Here is an 18,631-nt window from a genome sequence, read left to right as displayed (position 1 = left end):
TTGGAAAATCTGGTAATCCTACTCCAAAGGCCTGGGGAAGTAGGGAAGGAACATCAAATGGAGCTTCAGCTAGTGGTCTCAAACATCTGCCTAAATAAATGGGGTTTAAGAGCTGCCTTAAAGTCTTGGTGGAAGGGCAGTATGCGTAAGATAAGAAGAAGGCCATTCCAAAGAGTAGGGCCTGAAACATTACACATTGATTGTGGAAGATGTTCAAAAAACTGGTACGACAGGAAGGGATGGTCAGAAGGTGTTGCTTTGAGGACTGGAGGGCCCAGCTGGGAGAATAGTTAGGTACCATCGATTCATGTTTGAGTCCCAGCAACTTGATGAATTACAGATCTAAAAAAAAAAAAAAAAATCAGTTTTCTGCTAGTCCAGCAAGGTTCTCCAGCATTATCCCCATGGTTTTCTTCAGTGTGTCCAGCCATCTGATTGCAGGTTGTCCTCTTCGCTTGGTTCCTTCCATCGTCCCAAAATGATGTCCTTCTCCAATGATCTTTCTCTTCTGACAGTGTGGGAGAAGAGCAAAGACTACCAAAAGCCCCTATACTTTTACTTCTTCAACTACAACAAAGCTTTTGACTGTGTGAATGACAATAAACTATGGAGAACTGTAGCAGAAATGGGAACACCCAAACACGCAACTCAGCTGATAAAAGAGCCTCTGCGAAAATCAAGAAGCTGCAGTGCGAACATCAGGGGTGGGAAACTGCACGGGGACACCAGGAAATTCTTTTTCACTGAAAGGGTGGTTGATCGCTGGAATGGTCTTCCACTTCAGGTTATTGAGGCCAGCAGCGTGCCTGATTTTAAGGCCAAATGGGATAGACATGTGGGATCTATTCACAGAGAAAGGTAGGGGAGAGTCATTGGGGTGGGCAGACTAGATGGGCCGTGGCCCTTATCTGCCGCCTATTTCTATGTTTCTAATATGGCAACCTTGATTGGTTTCCAATCAAATGTGGTGTCAGGCAAGGATGCATCTTGTCACCTTGCCTGTTCAACCTTTACAGCGAAGTCATCTCCAGAAAATCAAATTTGGAAGCAGAGAGCATTAGTTTCAAAGTTGATGGCTGCACTGACCTGTTAGAACGTATTCATGTGTACGTGGACTATACCTCTGAATCATTTCTAATATTATGTAAGCCGCAATGATTCCTAGTCGACATTTGTGGGATACAAGAATCAGTATGGTATGGTATGGTCAAATAGCAGGCAAGAATCAGAGGTTGACCTGAGTAAAAAAATCCTATGCATCAATTTAAGAATTGTATAATTAATCTACATTTCAGCAGGGAGCCAGTGTTCCTGCATAAGAAGCAGGGTAACGATTGTCTTTGCATCCACCAGAAATCTGGACAAGCTGCAAACATTTAATTTCCCATTGTCCAAGACCTTTGAATTGTGCATTGCAGTAATCTAAGCACGAAAACACTATCACATGTACCAGTATATTGACTTTAGCAGCGCAGAAACACTTTAAGTTGATACTTTAATATTGAGTTATATTATGGGAGTCTGGTTTAGCTTCTGTGTGTTGTCTTGTAAACTTAAGAATTAGATGCCAACTGACAGCTGAACCAACATGCCTCTCTCAGGACTGATCCTATGCTCTTCTTATTATGGACATAGATGACTTCCATTCCGACAACTGCTCTCCTCTTCTCCCCCTCGCTTTTTCAAGACCCCCCCCCTCCTTAAGCTCCTCGCGATTCCTTCTAACCTCTCTATGTAAGTCGCCTAGAGTTTGAAGAGGTATGAGCGACACACAAATGGAAGATTAGATGAGATGCTTTAGCCTTTCCTCATAGGGAAGCCGTCCCACCCCTCTAAAAAGACTGCTACAACAACAAAAGATCATCAGAAAGAAATACAGTACATTAACTTGGCAGTTTTTATAAAACAAAGCACTGTATGTGGGTGTGATATAAGGTTATGTAAATGAATCTAAAACAGAAGCATTCACAATCCCCCAAAATAGAGAAAAATAAGGAAATATCGGAGCTTCTCACAACATAGGAATGGAGGAGGCTATAAATATTCTGGACATTAGAGGAATTTCTTCCACCCTGGGAAAAGGTACAACCTATGTTCCCTCTCACATGAGCATGTGAGAGATTGCTCACAGGTATCAAGCATTTGCTCACACATGGGGTCGCTCTGCCTTCCTACCTAAATTTGCATTGGGTCGCTGTGCTAAGGCATAGAAACATAGAAACATGACGGCAGAAAAGGGCCATAGCCCATCAAGTCTGCCCACACTACTGACCCACCCTAATAAGTCTAGATGCTAGTGAATCGTCTTACGTAGGGATCCCACGTACATGTCCCATTTGCTCTTAAAGTCAAGAACGCCTGTGGCCTTGACTACCTGCACCGGAAGCTTATTCCAGTGATCCACCACCCTTTCCGTGAAAAAATACTTCCTGGTGTCATTTATTTATTCATTCATTCAATTTTCTATACCGTTCTCCCAGGGGAGCTCAGAGCGGTTTACATGCACTTATTCCGGTATTCAAGCAGTTTTTTCCTCTCTGTCCCGGTGGGCTCACAATCTCTCTAACGTACCTGGGGCAATGGGGGGATTAAGTGACTTGCCCCGGGTCACAAGGAGCAGCGTGGATTTGAACCCACAACCCCAGGGTGCTGAGACTGGAGCTTTAACCACTGCACCACTCTAGAAATCAAAATGTATTAGATGTGAGCCAAGTATAGGACAATCAAGCCATTGTGACATCACTGATGAGGTTGGCTCTTATTGGTGGAATGAGGCATTGTGACATTACAGTATCAGCTCTGGTTACCAGAGACAGACACTTTGCACACTATTCATTCATTCAATTTTCTATACCGTTCTCCCAGGGGAGCTCAGAACGGTTTACATGCATTTATTCAGGTATTCAAGCAGTTTTTTCCTCTCTGTCCCGGCAGGCTCACAATCTATCTAATGGAGCTGGGGCAATGGGGGGATTAAGTGACTTTCCCAGGGTCACAAGGGGCAGCGTAGGATTGAACCCACAACCTCAGGGTGCTGAGGCTGGAGCTTTAACCACTGCACCACACTCTGTGCCAGTTCCTTTGCCCCCTCTGACGTCAATTCCTGTTCCAGGGCAGAGGACCAGCACAGCCAAAAGTGCGCCAAAGCACAGCGCCACAATGCATTTATAGGTAGGAAAGCAGAGTGGCCCCGTGTGTGAGCTAGTGGAGCTATGAATTACATATGTATGGCAGACTCCGCCCAAATCACATGAAACTAACAAACGTTTTGTGCCAAGTTTTCATGCTTTGGCCTATTTGTGTTTCGGGGATGGGTTGAAAGTCTCAAATTAATTCCTTTATTTGTACAAAGTCTTTGCCTGCCACTGTACTGCCCTGTGGAGCAACAGACTGAATAGGGTCTAACTAGCTTCAGTAACATTGTGCCTCGTTCATTTAATTAGCTTCTTGTTCTGTCATTGGTAGTAATTATTTTTTTTAATCAGTGCTACTTCTGCAGTTAGAGTGATTCCATCTGACGCTAGGTGTCGTAAGAATTATCTTAATTAGCTTGTTGGTCTCTGTTTAAAATTTGACTTTATTTGGGAGGTAAGGCAATCCTCTCCTGATTTCAAGGTTAATTTAAAATTGCCTGGAAACGTTTTTGAAAATTACCTTTTGAGAGGATTGTACTAGGAAAGATAGTCAATAGGGCAGTAAAGCTGTATAAGAACCTAAGAATAGCCATATTGGGTCTGAAGTACTTGTAATTCATTTTCCGGATGCTTAGGAGCCATATCTGGAACAAGAGGTGACAGTAAAAGCAAAAAAGCTTTTTTCTTTTTTTTTAAGTGACAGTTCTCAAATACGTGAACACAGTGGCACATTTAGTTGCAACTGTTGCAACCACAGATGGGCGAATACTTGCGTTGCAAACGTGTGAATAACGAGAAGAGACTGTTGCTCACGTCAGGTAGGTCCTCTGCTCACGCAGAAAAATTTTTGCTCACATCTCATTGGTTCCTTAGAGCAGTGGTTCCCAACCCTGTCCTGGAGGAACACCAGGCCAATTGGGTTTTCAGGCTAGCCCTAATGAATATGCATGAAGCAAATTTGCATGCCTATCACTTCCATCATATGCAAATCTCTCTCATTCATTAGGGCTAGCCTGAAAACCCGATTGGCCTGGTGGTCCTCCAGGACAGGGTTGGGAATCACTGCCTTAGAGGGAACATAGGGTACAACGGATCTGATCTACTTGGGTCAGTTTGAGAGTTGTGTTTCAAGAGCTACCTCTGGAAAGTTGCAGTTGGGTAAGGGACTCCCACAGAAGCCCTCCACTGTACTGAGGCTGTAGTTGAAAGTGGAATTCTTGACAAAGCATGCGTCTACTCGACTGGGTGTGATGTTCTTCTCAGCAGCCACACAGCTGTACAAATCCTTGGTATTGCATAAGAACTGGAGAAGAAGAAGAAACGAAAAGTTTAGATACAACAATGATACTAATTTTAGAGTTGTCTATACATGCTTCGTGTAAGTGATGCTTAAGACTTTGAGGTAAGAAACAAATATTCTGGATCCCAAGTAATTCTAGAACAGGGGTAGGCAATTCCGGTCCTCGAGAGCCGGAGCCAGGTCAGGTTTTCAGGATATCCACAATAAATATGCATGAGATAGATTTGCATCTCAAGGAGGCAGTGCTTGCAAATTCATCTCATACATATTCATTGTGGATATCCTGAAAACCTGACCTGGTTCTGGCTCTCGAGGACCGGAATTGCCTACCCCTGTTCTAGAACAATACGCATGCTTAACTTCTAGCATTCTATAAGTTCTTCCCCTCATTCTATAAATTGACATCTACATTTGCAAACTTATATTATAGAATATAACCTACACTTTTATTTATTCTTTTCAATTTTTTAACCCATCCTCCCAAAAAGAGCCAAGAACAGGTTACAACATTATATACACAGTACAGAACATACCAGTTACAGACAGTCATAAACTGTAGACCAGGGGTGGGCAACTCCGGTCTTTAAGGGCCAGAATCCAGTCAGGTTTTCAGGATTCCCCCAACGAATATGCATGAGATCTATTTGCATGCACTGCTTTCAATGCATAGTCATTGGGGAAATCCTGAAAACCCGACTGGATTCCGGCCCTCAAGGACTGGAGTTGCCCACCCCTGCTTTAGAATAATGATTCTAATACATATGTTATTGGTAAAAAGGGCCATTGAATATGTTGCTTGACTGTATAATATCAGTTATGAACTAATGTACATAATTTAAAGATCACCCGTGCTCTTATTGGTAACCATTAATGATGCTATACTGTCATATTTTTGAGCTCTCTACAATATTCTAGCTCCAGTATTGCAGAGTCTGAAGCCTTGTACAAATCAATACAGATGACATTACAGTAATCTAATTGGGATAGCATACATTCTTGTACAACAGTTTTGAATTGTTCAAATTTGGAAATATCTACAAATTTGATCTGTCTTCATTTCACAAACACTTTCTTATCATAAGCAGTGTTAAAATCAGAAACTGTCATTTCTGGAGTGGGAGGAATCCAGTAAATGCTAAAAAAGTATTAAAGATGAAAAGTGAGGCAATTTGGAAACTCCCACAACAACTCTGAACCTCACTGATTAGGGTTCAATTGTAATGTGGCATATAGGCCATCAATTCTACTTGTATGTAGCTTGTATTATTGTCTTTCTTCAAAATAAATAAAGACTAGAAAACAGCCCTTATGGGCGAAACGGGTCCCGTCAGGGCATGCTAGAGGCACTGCATGTAATGATAATTAAAAAATGAAACATATGCTGTTTCTAGTCTTTATTTATTTTGAAGAAAGATAATAATACAAGCTACATACAAGTAGAATTGATGGCCTATATGCCACATTACAATTGAACCCTAATCAGTGAGGTTCAGAGTAGAGAATGACACGGTGACAAAATTCATCACCGTTCCCGTCCCCGCAGATAACCGCGGGAAATAATCCCATGTCATTTTCTAGTGTCTATTTCAACCTCAGTCCTTCTACACCAGCGTTCTTCAAAGCAAAGCTTGTGGGTCAGAGGTTGTGGCCATTCATACTCCGATTCTTATGTGAGCCAAGGATAATGAAGCCATTGTGACATCACTGATGTGATTGGTTCTTAGGCACTGGTGGAATGAGGCATTATGGCATCACAATATCTGCTCTGGATACCAGAGACTGTCATTCTATAGTGTCTGTTTCAACCTCGGTCCTTCTACACCAGCATTCTTCAAAGCAAAGCTTGCGGGTCAGTGGCTGAGCCCATTCATACTCTGAATAATGAAGCCATTGTGACATCACTGATGTGATTGGCTCTTAGGCACTGGTGGAATGAAGCATTATGACATCACAATATCTGCTCTGGATACCAGAGACTGTCATTCTATAGTGTCTGTTTCAACCTCGGTCCTTCTACACCAGCATTCTTCAAAGCAAAGCTTGCGGGTCAGTGGCTGAGCCCATTCATACTCTGAATAATGAAGCCATTGTGACATCACTGATGTGATTGGCTCTTAGGCACTGGTGGAATGAGGCATTATGACATCACAATATCTGCTCTGGATACCACAGACTGTCATTCTATAGTGTCTGTTTCAACCTCGGTCCTTCTACACCAGCATTCTTCAAAGCAAAGCTTGCGGGTCAGTGGCTGAGCCCATTCATACTCTGAATAATGAAGCCATTGTGACATCACTGATGTGATTGGCTCTTAGGCACTGGTGGAATGAGGCATTATGACATCACAATATCTGCTCTGGATACCACAGACTGTCATTCTATAGTGTCTGTTTCAACCTCGGTCCTTCTACACCAGCATTCTTCAAAGCAAAGCTTGCGGGTCAGTGGCTGAGCCCATTCATACTCTGAATAATGAAGCCATTGTGACATCACTGATGTGATTGGCTCTTAGGCACTGGTGGAATGAGGCATTATGACATCACAATATCTGCTCTGGATACCAGAGACTGTCATTCTGTAGTGTCTGTTTCAACCTCAGTCCTTCTACACCAGCATTCTTCAAAGCAAAGCTTGCGGGTCAGTGGCTGAGCCCATTCATACTCTGAATAATGAAGCCATTGTGACATCACTGATGTGATTGGCTCTTAGGCACTGGTGGAATGAGGCATTATGACATCACAATATCTGCTCTGGATACCAGAGACTGTCATTCTATAGTGTCTGTTTCAACCTCGGTCCTTCTACACCAGCATTCTTCAAAGCAAAGCTTGCGGGTCAGTGGCTGAGCCCATTCATACTCTGAATAATGAAGCCATTGTGACATCACTGATGTGATTGGCTCTTAGGCACTGGTGGAATGAGGCATTATGACATCACAATATCTGCTCTGGATACCAGAGACTGTCATTCTGTAGTGTCTGTTTCAACCTCAGTCCTTCTACACCAGCGTTCTTCAAAGCAAAGCTCGAGGGTCAGTGGTTGTGCCCAATTATACTCTGATTCTTCCCTCTCTCCTTAAAGAATGACATGAAGATGGTTTCCCGCGGTTATCCGCGGGGACGGGAACGGTGATGAATTTTGTCACCGTGTCATTCTCTAGCTTCAGAGTTGTTGTGGGAGGAATCCATCAAAATATAAAGCAGAATGCTACTCAACAAACAGATGGAACCAGGTATGTGTACACCAGTATTTGTTAAGTATTAGGTTTGCGCTCATTGCTGTTCAATTTGCTTAGCGCATATACAGAAGGAGGTACTCGCAGGATCAACATCTACATGCGTAGCTGACAGAATATGGTACGTTATGGCCTACAGGTGTGCGCATTTGATGCCGCTACTGATATGATGTAAGGGCATGCGCCTAAATGAAGGCCAGTATTCTATAATGTTATCTTGGTGCCCAGATGCTGTTATAGATTTAGGGCTCAGCACGCTGCTTTTAGGCACCTAACTTGTGATGCCCAGTGACAGTATGGATCCCTATGCATGTAAGTATAAGTCCCGCTCTTGCTCCACCCAGACTCCGCCTACGTGTATGTCTATCTGTCAAATACACACTATGTAAGATATGCTCATATTTTCATGAATAACTGGCACATACTGTAAATGTTAGAATTACCCTTTAGAGTTACCAGATTTTACGTCGGTAAAATCCAGACCCCCTAGACCCACCCCCAGGCCTGTCCAGTTCCACCCATCCCTGCCCTGTTACGCCCCAGCTCCGCCCTAGCCCTGCCCCCGCTGCTTGTTCATCGGGCAGGAAGGCATCCTTGCATGCGATGCGATGACACCACTTGCATGCACGCATGTACGTGGTGTCACTGTGCTGCATCTGCACAATAGTGGATGCCCCCCCCCAAGCCCCCCCAAAGTGCCGGGTTTTGAAATGCCATCTGGATCCCTGGACACGTCTTTAAAAGGAGGACATCTCTGAGGAAATCCGGACAGCTGGTGGTTCTAACCTAAGGTGATCATACGTCCTGTTTTGAACGGGACCGTCCCGTTTTTAGCTCACCTGTCCAGTTGTCCCCAAGCACAGCTTCGGGATCTTAAATGTCCCTTTTTCAGAAGGAGAGGGACAGGTGAGCTAAAAACAGGCCACTGCCATCTATTTGTCCAAACCACCGCCACACTAACATCATCTTCATGCGCAGCAACTGCACAAGCCTTCCCCCTCCCCCCCCCGTGCCAGAACTTCCTCTCCGACGTCAGAATTGACATCGGGGGGGGGGGGGGAGGGAAGGCTTGTGCAGTCGCTGCACGAAGATGATGTTAATGCGGCAGTGGTTTGGACAAATAGGCAGCGGCAGTGGCTTGGGGGGGGGGGGCCAGGACGGGATGGAAGAGAGAATGAATTATCGAGGGGGGGTGGTATAGAGAAAAAAGACAGAAGGGGGGTGAGAGAGAAAGCAAGACAGAAAGGGGGGGGGGAACCGGGAGAAAGAAAGACAGAAAAAAGTGGGGGGCAGGGAGAGATAAAGAAAGACAGAAAGAAATGATGCACACAGTCAGAAGGAAGTGCAACCAGAGACTCATGAAATCACCAGACAACAAAGGTAAGAAAAATCATTTTATTTTCAACTAGCTGATGCCCCGGCGTTGCACGGGTATTTAATTATAGCAATAACACTGTAAATGGATTCAAATAAAGATACTTTATAGTGGTGAATGAAATTATTTTTTTACAGCTTTATAAAAAGTACAATATTCAAATTATAATGTGAAATATTTGACAAAATGAATACAATACAACTAACACAAAACTTGATTATAAACAACATTTTTAGTTTCACCTCCAGGAGCAAGAACATATAAATTCTTGGGTGAACCCACCCTTGAGCAAGCAACATAGAGTTGTCCATGGGAAAAACAGGGGGATCTTAAATCCACTCCACAGTATGTAATAGTCTGTCCCTGTGATTTGTTGATTGTGATAGAGAATGCAAGTCTCACTGGAATTTGCAATCTCTTAAACTGAAAAGGAAGATCTGTTGGAATAAGTGGTATCCGCAGGATAAATATGGTTTCACCTTGTCCCTTTCCGGTTAAGATAGTTGCTTCAATTACATTGGCCAGTAACCTCTTTACACAAAGCCTTGTGCCGTTGCAAAGTTTTGGTGGGTCAAGGTTGCGAAGTAAAATAACTGGAGATCCCACTTTAAGTAAAAGACGATGTGGTGGTAATCCAGCTGGATCAAGTGAGTTTAGGAATTCTGTTGGGAAATTGATGACCTCATCAGCATCTACTACTGTATCAATAGACTTGTATTCTGTGACTGCGCCTGGTAACATGGCAAGTATTTGATTGTTTATTCCATGGACATCTTCATTTTTAGCAGCAAGAATGGCCCTCTCTCGCAACCAGTTAAAGATACAACAGTGAGCAAATATATTGTACTTGGAGAATATACAACAAAATTAATACGAACAAAAGTTTCAGTATTGATTTAAACAACTCAATATGTGGAAACTCAGGTTGAAAAGAAACTCCATGTAGTTTGTTCCCGGTTCAGAATGGAACCTGTGTTCCTAGTTCAGCATATGTGAGTACTCATGTAATGTAATAACATTATGAACTGGGGTGCATGAAGGAAACAGTTACAAACACAGTTAGAACATACAAACTCTATATGTATGGTGTCCGTGGTAGAATAGAAACAATGTCCCTAGTGGTTATAGTGTCATAGAAAGTGTTTTATAGTTGGAATTACAGTGAGAATGGCAGCTTTTTACATTTTTTCCATTGACATGAATGGGTGAAATCTGATTTTCTGTTTGTAGCTCCGCCCACGTGTGCTGGTGGGCCGCGAGTCCCCCAGAACATATCACCCCAGGTAGTGAGGGATCTGCATACCAAGTTTCGTTCAAAGCGGTCAAGCCGTTTTTGAATTACTGTGAGAATGGCAGCTTTTTACATTTTTTCCATTGACATGAATGGGTAAAATCTGATTTTCTGTTTGTAGCTCCGCCCACGTGTGCAGGTGGGCCGCGAGACCCCCAGAACATATCACCCCAGGTAGTGAGGGATCTGCATACCAAGTTTCGTTCAAATCGGTCAAGCCGTGTTTGCGTGATCGCGGCACATACACACACACATACATACATACACACATACATACCTCTGATTTTATATATATAGATTTAGTTATCAAAATGTATCAGTTTTGAGAATTTATATCTGCTGTCTATATTTTGCACTATATTTAATGGGTTCTGGGGGAGGGGGGAGGGGGTTCCGGTCCTGTTTTGAGGGAAAAAATTAATGGTCATGTTATCTTAACCCCCTTTACTGTATGTTTTCACTTCCTTGGCCTTGCTCAGAAGTTGGTACAGAAAGTTTTAAAACCAGCATATGCTTAAACAAACACACTTAATCTGCACTCCATTAAAACTTCATATTTTCTAACTGCAAAGTAAACAAAACTAATCCAGTTTTTCTCAAAAGGAAATGCCACCTGGAGTTTCCCTCTGAAACGTGGCTTGCATGCTTCTTGGTGCTTTGTAACTGGGGGTCTGCAAGGATCCCTGAAAATTACCCTCTGAGGCCTAGTTGCTGCAATGCATTCAAGTTTTGCAAAAGGCACAAAACCTCCGCAGAAACTGTTACAGGTGTTTCCAGCTCTTTTAGTTTGCTATCTTATGGCAAACAATACAGAATGCAGGTAGCCACAACTCTTGAAGTGTAACAATGGCATCCCTTTAACTGCTGTGTTAGCCATGAACATGCAACAAGCACTAAATGAATTATATACGTACTAGTCATTAAGCCCGTTACATTAACGGGTGCTAGAATATATGTCTGTCTGTCTTTCTTTATTTCTGTCTCTCTCTCCCTCCCGCTATCTTTCTTTCTGTCTGTCTCTCTCCCTGGACCCCTTTGTCTGTCTGTCTTTCTGTCTCTCCCTGCCCCTGTGTCTTTCTTCTTTTCTTTCTGTCTCCCTTCCTCCCGCTGTCTGTCTTTCTTTCTATCTGTCTGTCTCTCTCCCAGCCTCCTATGCAGTAGCATTTCTCTCCCCCCCCCCACTTCCCTGTGCAGCCACAGCAGCATTCCCTCCCTCTCCATTTCCCTCCCTCCACACCTCTTCCCTGTGCAGCAGCAGCGTTTTCCCTTCCCCCCCCTTTCCCTTCTCATGGTCTAGCCAGCTTCTTTAGTCCGTTGCCGCCCCTCCCCCTTCCCATGGTCCCGACTCCAAACCTGCCTACTCCAGCAGCCTGCAGTACTCTGCACACGCTGCTTCGGGGCCTTCTACTGCCCTGATTTACTCTGCCGCATCTCTGACATGCCAGGTTTGGAGTCGGGACCATGGGAAGGGGGAGGGGCGGCAAGACGTCGGGAGAACTGAGTTACCGAAGAGCAGAGAGTCCAGCAATGGCGGCCAGTGCTGCGAGTGTAGGTAGGAGCTGGGGACTCGCGCATGCGCACTCCTGCTTGGCCACGGACCTACAGAACATGGAACAGGGAATACAGAACACGAAAGTTGGAGTGCGCATGCGCGGCTAGCGTTTTATTATATAGGATAAGCTTTGTTAGAAAGCTTGACCCAGTAGATGTGCTTTCAAACATTTTTGAATATGTCCATTCTGACCTTTCGAACGGCAATTTCTTTCGAGCAGGGACTGTTTTCTTACTCTTTGTGACTCTGTACAGTGCTGCGTGCATCTGGTAGTGCTATAGAAATAATTAGTAGTAGTATATGGAATCATTCTTTTCACTATAAGAATACTATGCTCACTCTATTATCACTATTATTTATTTATTCAATTTTCTATATTGTTCTCCCAAAGGAGCTCAGAACAGTTTTATATGAATTTATTCAGGTACTCAAGCATTTTTTCCTGTCTGTCCCAGTGGGCTCACAATCTATCTAATGTACCTGGGGCAATGTGGGGGTTTAAGTGACTTACCCATGGTCACAAGGAGCAGCATGGGTTTGAACCCACAACCTCAGGGTGCTGAGGCTGTAGCTTTAACCACTGCGCCACTCTAGAAATCAAAATGTAGCAGAAGTGAGCCAAGTATAAGACAATGAAGCCATTGTGACATCACTGATGAGGTTGGCTCTTAGGCATTGGTGGAATGAGGCATTATGATGTCACAATGCCAGCTCTGGTTATCAGAGGCTGAAGCTTTTCACATTAATTATTTATCTATACTGTTCTCCCAAGGGAGATCAGAACAGCTTACGATCTATCTAATGTACCTGGAGCAATGGGGGGATTAAGTGGACTTGCCCAGGGTCACAAGGAGCAATGTGGGTTTGAACCCACAACCTCAGGGTGCTGAGGCTGCAACTTTAACCACTGCGCCACACTCTCCCCTTGTACTTATACGACCTCTGTCTACCCAGCCCTTTCAGCAAACACTTCCCAGCTTTCTCGTCAACTTTATTATGTATGTAAACTAGTAAACCTTTCTGGGAAGATGGGCTAAAAAACTGACTAAATAAATAACCCCCCCTTTTTTTTTTACAAAACCGTATCACAGTTTTTAGGAATTCCTATGAGCGTCGGAGCTGACACCACCGTGACCGGAGCTACAACCCGCGCTATGGTTTTGTAAAAAGGGGGTGGGGTATGTGGGGGTGTAAATAAATCAGTCAATAAATCTGTACTGTAAGCATGACTTAAACCCCAAGTTGAACAGCAAATACAGTATGGGTTTAAGACCCCTAAATTTCCTGCAGTAACCTATGTAAAAAGCACATTACCTAATGCTTAAAACACATGTTTTTAACTAGGCTCCTCCCTATGTATGAACATACTTGGATTATCCTAGACATCAGGACTCTAGTTCAATGTGTCTATCACAGGCATGGATAAAGTGCTTACCATGTTGACAAATGCAGAGAGAAATACCAGCATAATGGTGAAGACTCCCACTATGGTGCTGTTAGTTTTGGACTGGACGATCTTCCCGGAGAGAGTCTGGAGCGGAGATGGAAAAAGCTGGGCATGAAATAGATTAGAGGAAATTAAAATCTCCAGAAGTTCACGGACCTTTATACACCTTATAATCAGAACATTTGCCAGCTGTGCTAGGGTGGGAGTGTACTATTCCAGTAAGGAATGTCATTCATTTTGGCACCCAAATGTCTTTTCATTATACATTTGATTACTGTAAATTACTGACATCCAAAAATAAAGTCTTCCTACTGACGTTATTAGAACCTATTTAGAAGAATAACTTGCTGTCGATCATAAAAATCTTGTTCATTTTGCCTTTTCTTAGTGTTCATTTTTGGCTCCCTTCTCTATTTATTTATATTTCTTAAATACCGTTTCAATTCGAAGCGGTTTACAGTCAGGTACCCTAAGTATTTCTCCCTCTCTGTCCCAGGGGGCTCACAATCTAACTATGACACCTGGGGTAATGGAGTGATACGTGATTTCTCCAGGGTCATAAGGAGCAGTGCGGGGATTGACAAGATGAGAGATATGCATGAAATCCATTAAATTAATTAGTATGGAGTTTCTGGCACATTTTCTGATGATGTAGTGAAGGAATGCTCTGTAGCATACTGGTCTAAAGTAGGCAAAATCGTCAAGGTATCTTTCCACGTAAAGAATACGAGTGTGGTGGTCATTTATAGCAGTCAAAATCTGCAGTGAGGTTTACTAGTAGAAGTTTCATAATAATAATGTTTTATTCTTAGCATTCACTTATGAAAGTAGGGATTTCTCTGTAAAACTCTGGAATTCGTTGCCGTAAAAATGTAGTAAAAGCAGTTAGCTTAGCAGGGTTTAAAAAAGGTTTGGCGCTATCCCCTGCTTATTCCTAGGAAAAACAGCATAAAATTTGTTCTTCTCCTTGGTATCTTGCCAGGTACTTGCAAGGGGATGTGGAGACCACATGTACCTACCAGTTTGCCTAGTGGCCCACCCAAAATATGAGATCTGACTATGCCTCTAGTGCTAATAGTCAATTATTGGTGCTGATTAGGCCAATTAATCAATTCAGTTGTGGACGTACATTGGCTTCAAATTTAGGCACCATTTATAAAATTGGGGGGTCAGTTTACAGAACATAGATGTAAATCAGTTAAATACACAATTGTTAATTAGTGACTATTAGTCCTTAATAAAGCCACTTAAAAAATAAGAACATAAGAATTACCAAACTACGACTGACCAAAGGTCCATCAAGCCCAGTATTCTGTTTCCAACAGTGACCAACCCAAGTCCCAAGTACCTAGCTAGATCCCAAGTAATAAAAGAGATTTTATGCTGTGTATCCTAAGAATAAGCAGTAGATTTCCCCGAGCCATCTCTATAAAGGCCTATGGACTTCCCTTTTAGGAATTCATCCAAACCTTTTTTAAACCGTGCTAAGCTAACTGATTTCACCACATTCTCCAGCAACGAATTCCAGAGTTTAATTATATGTTGTGTGAAGAAATATTTTCTCCAGTTTGTTTTAAATCTACTACTCAGTAGCTTCATCACTTGCCCCCTAGTCCTAGTATTTTTGGAAAGTGTAAACAAGCAATTCACATCTATCCTTTCCACTCCACTCAGTCTTTTATAGACCCCTATCATATCACCCCTGAGCTGTCCCTTCTCCATGCTGAGGAGCCCTAGCTTCTTTAGCTTTTCCTCATCCCTTTTATCATTTTTGTTGCCCTTCTCTGTACCTTTTCTAATTCCGCTATATCTTTCTTGAGATATGGTGATCAGAACTGCACACAGTATTCAAAGTGCTGCCATACCATAGAACAGGGGTGCCCAAATGGTCGATCGCGATTGACCAGTAGATCGCAAAGGCAACGTGAGTCGATCGCGTTGCCTTTGTAATCTTTTTCTCCCTGCTGCTTCCCCAAGCCAGGCCTGGTACGTGCAAGTGCCGGACTTACAAAAGTTCACCTCCGACGTTGGAGAGGAAGTTCTGGGCCAGCCAATCGCTGCCTGGCTGGCCTAGAACTTCCTCCCCGATGTTAGAATTGATGTCGGAAGTGAAGTGTTGTGGGCCCGGCGCTTGTACGCACCAGGCCTGGCTCGGGGAAGCAGCAGGGAGAAATCGCGTTGGTGGCTTGGGGGTGGGGGTAGGGAAAGAATCGGGGAAGTGGAGAAATCGGCACGATGGCTCGGGGGGGGGGGGGCAGGGGGAGAGAGAAAGGCAGAAAGAAAGAAAATTGGCTTTACAGAAGAAGGAAGTGCAACCAGAGACTCATGAAATCAATCACCAGACAAAAAGGTAGGAAAAATGATTTTTTCAATTTAGTGATCAAAATGTGTCCGTTTTGAGAATTGACATCTTCTGTCTATATTTTGCATTATGGCCCCCTTTTACTAAACCGCGATAGTGGTCTTTAGTGCAGGGAGCCTACAAGCGTCAGGAGCTGCGAGGGGCATTCAGCGCAGCTCCCTGCGCTAAAACCCGCTATCGCGGTTTAGTAAAAGGGGAGGGGGTATATTTGTCTATTTTTGTATAGTTGTTACTGAGGTGACATTGTATATTTTAAAGTCATCTGCCTTGACCGCTGATAAAAACCTCAAACACAAATAATAATTAACATTTTCTCTGCGTACAGTGTGCTTTGAGTTTTTTTAAAATTTCATTGTTGGTAGATCATTTTGACTTGGTCATTTTAAAAGTAGCTCGCAAGCCAAAAAAAAGTGTGGGCACCCCTGCAATAGAGTGACACAACATTTTCATCTTTGTTCTCCTTTCCTGATCATTCCTAACATTCTATTTGCTTTCTTAGCCACCGCCGCATATCCTCGGCAATGACACCTAGATCCTTTTCCTGGGCAGTGACTCCTAACACGGAACCCAGCATCACATAGCTATAGTTTGGGTTCCTCTTTCCCACATGCATCACTTTGCACTTGCTCACATTAAACATCATCTGCCACTTTGATGCCCAGTCTCCCAGTCTTACAAGGTCCTCGGGTTATTTATCTCCAATTAAATGCCAATTTAGTGCCAATTAGCTAATTATGTTTCACACCAATGTGCTAAACAAGAGAAAAAAAGAATACTTGCCTCAATATATATATATATATATATACATATCAAGCAAAACAGGAAAGGCATGCGAAATTGTATGTATCAACCAACAATTATATTTATTATCATTTAGTTCAACTAGAACATAGGTATAAAGTCCCAATAGAATTGCTGGACTTGGAAACAGATCTTACAAAAGAAGTCCCAACTAGGATCCCACGTTTCGGCAATGTGGGATGCCTTCTTCAGGGGACAATCAAATAACTACCAATGACTCTTAAGAGACCAGCTGCAAAGTCAGTCCAACTGCTGCAGAGCTCCGTGGAGATTCCCAGATTCAAAGCACAGTCATCTTCAGGATCTTTCAGGCTGGAGAGGAAGACATTTTCCCATGACACCATCTCCCTGAGAGTTAAATTCTATAGTGCACTGTGGGACTGACTGAGGACGTAGAACTTCACACTGACTTCTAGTGCGCTAAAATTAAAAAAAGGATAATAAGGTTGAAAATGGTCCTATGAGTCTTGGAGCAGCTGAATCTATTTCAACCTGCCAGGCCTCAAAACAAGAAAGCAAACATTGAGCTGCCTTCGAGGTTTTCATGCTCCACTTCACCTTGTCCAGGAGCTTAGCAACACCGATAGGTTAGATTCTTAAACACCCTTTTCTATTAGCGGCACCATCCGACTGCCACAGCTCCTTCCAAAATGGGAATTAAACCCCTGAAACAGATAAAGGCGAAGCAGGGGACCCTTGTTGAGTGTTTAAGAATTCAACCTGTCGGGTGGTGCTATTTGAAGTGGACACTGAAAATTACGAGCGCGGCTTATCCCCTCTTCTACTTAAACTGCGCTAGCAGCAAACCACGCTGAATGGCCCACGCTGCTCCCAACGCTTATAATAATAATAATAACTTTATTTTTCTATACCGCCATAGTCAGGCGACTTCTAGGCGGTTTACATTGAAAGAAGGCTGGACATTCAGCGAATAACAAAAAGTCTTAATACAATACAATTAAATTACCTGATACTATGTCACACGACCTACTGCTACTGGAACAATGGTCAAATACTTGGCAGCTAGGCTTCAATGCTAAAAAATGCAAGATAATGCACTTGGGCAAGAGAAACCCGCGTAGAGCTTATGTACTAAATGGCGAGACCTTGGTTACGACCACGGAGGAACGCGATCTAGGAGTGATCATTAGTGAAGACATGAAAGTTGCCAATCAAGTGGAGAAGGCTTCCTCCAAGGCAAGACAAATATTGGGGTGTATCCGCAGAGGTTTCGTCAGCAGGAGACCTGAAGTTATGATGCCGTTGTACAGAGCCATGGTGAGGCCGCACTTGGAGTACTGTGTTCAGTTTTGGAGACCACACTACCGAAAGGACGTGCTAAGGATCGAGTCGGTTCAGCGAACGGCCACCAGGATGGTCGTGGGGCTCAAGGATCTCCCATATGAAGAAAGACTACAGAAGTTGCGACTGTACTCACTCGAGGAAAGAAGAGAACGGGGAGATATGATCGAAACGTATAAATACATCACGGGACGCATCGAGCCAGAAGATGATATCTCCTGGCCCATGGGTCCCTCGACCACCAGAGGACATCCGCTGAAAATCAGGGGAGGGAAGTTTCACGGCGACTCCAGGAAGTACTTCTTCACCGAAAGAGTGGTGGATCATTGGAACAGACTACCACTCCAGGTGGTAAAGGCCAGCAGCGTGACGGATTTTAAGAATAAATGGGATAGTCTTGTGGGATCTTTAAGGAAGTAAATTCAGGGGGGGGATACTTGGAATGGGCAGACTTGGTGGGCTGTAGCCCTTTTCTGCCGCTTTTTTCTATGTTTCTATGTTTCTACAATGAGTCTAAATACAATACAATAAGTCTAAATGGGAAACTTACGTACTAATTGGAGTTCTATGGGTAAAGAATACCTGAATACATGAAAGGAGCTTCTTGAGAGAAAGAAAAGGCGTTTACAGTGGGGGAGGTCCTAGTGAGGGGGGGGGGAACTCTATGAGCATCGGGAGCGACATGGGCCATTCAGCGCGGTTTACTGCGCTACAAACTGCTAAAAACTGCTTTTTAGTTTTGAGGTTGAAATGAATTGAACTTTTCCAAGACTCAGATGTCTGTTTCACCCTTATTATGTTTTTAATAATAATAATAACAATAACTTTATTT

The 18,631-nt window shown here is 43.3% G+C and overlaps 1 protein-coding gene across 1 annotated transcript in view; it reads right to left on the bottom strand.

The window, feature by feature from the left end:
- The window catches only part of ADCY5 (adenylate cyclase 5), a 477,676-nt gene that overhangs the window by 50,591 nt on the left and 408,454 nt on the right, over nucleotides 1–18,631 (bottom strand). Inside the window, 2 exon segments of the mRNA XM_033944132.1 lie at nucleotides 4,273–4,437; nucleotides 13,323–13,439. Of these exon segments, the coding sequence (XP_033800023.1) occupies nucleotides 4,273–4,437; nucleotides 13,323–13,439 (282 nt within the window).

This window comes from Geotrypetes seraphini, chromosome 5, assembly GCF_902459505.1.
Source record: "Geotrypetes seraphini chromosome 5, aGeoSer1.1, whole genome shotgun sequence".
Taxonomy (NCBI): Eukaryota; Metazoa; Chordata; class Amphibia; order Gymnophiona; family Dermophiidae; genus Geotrypetes; species Geotrypetes seraphini.
The sequence above is the reverse complement of the archived record's forward strand: the minus strand, read 5'-3'. Positions and strand labels throughout refer to the sequence as shown.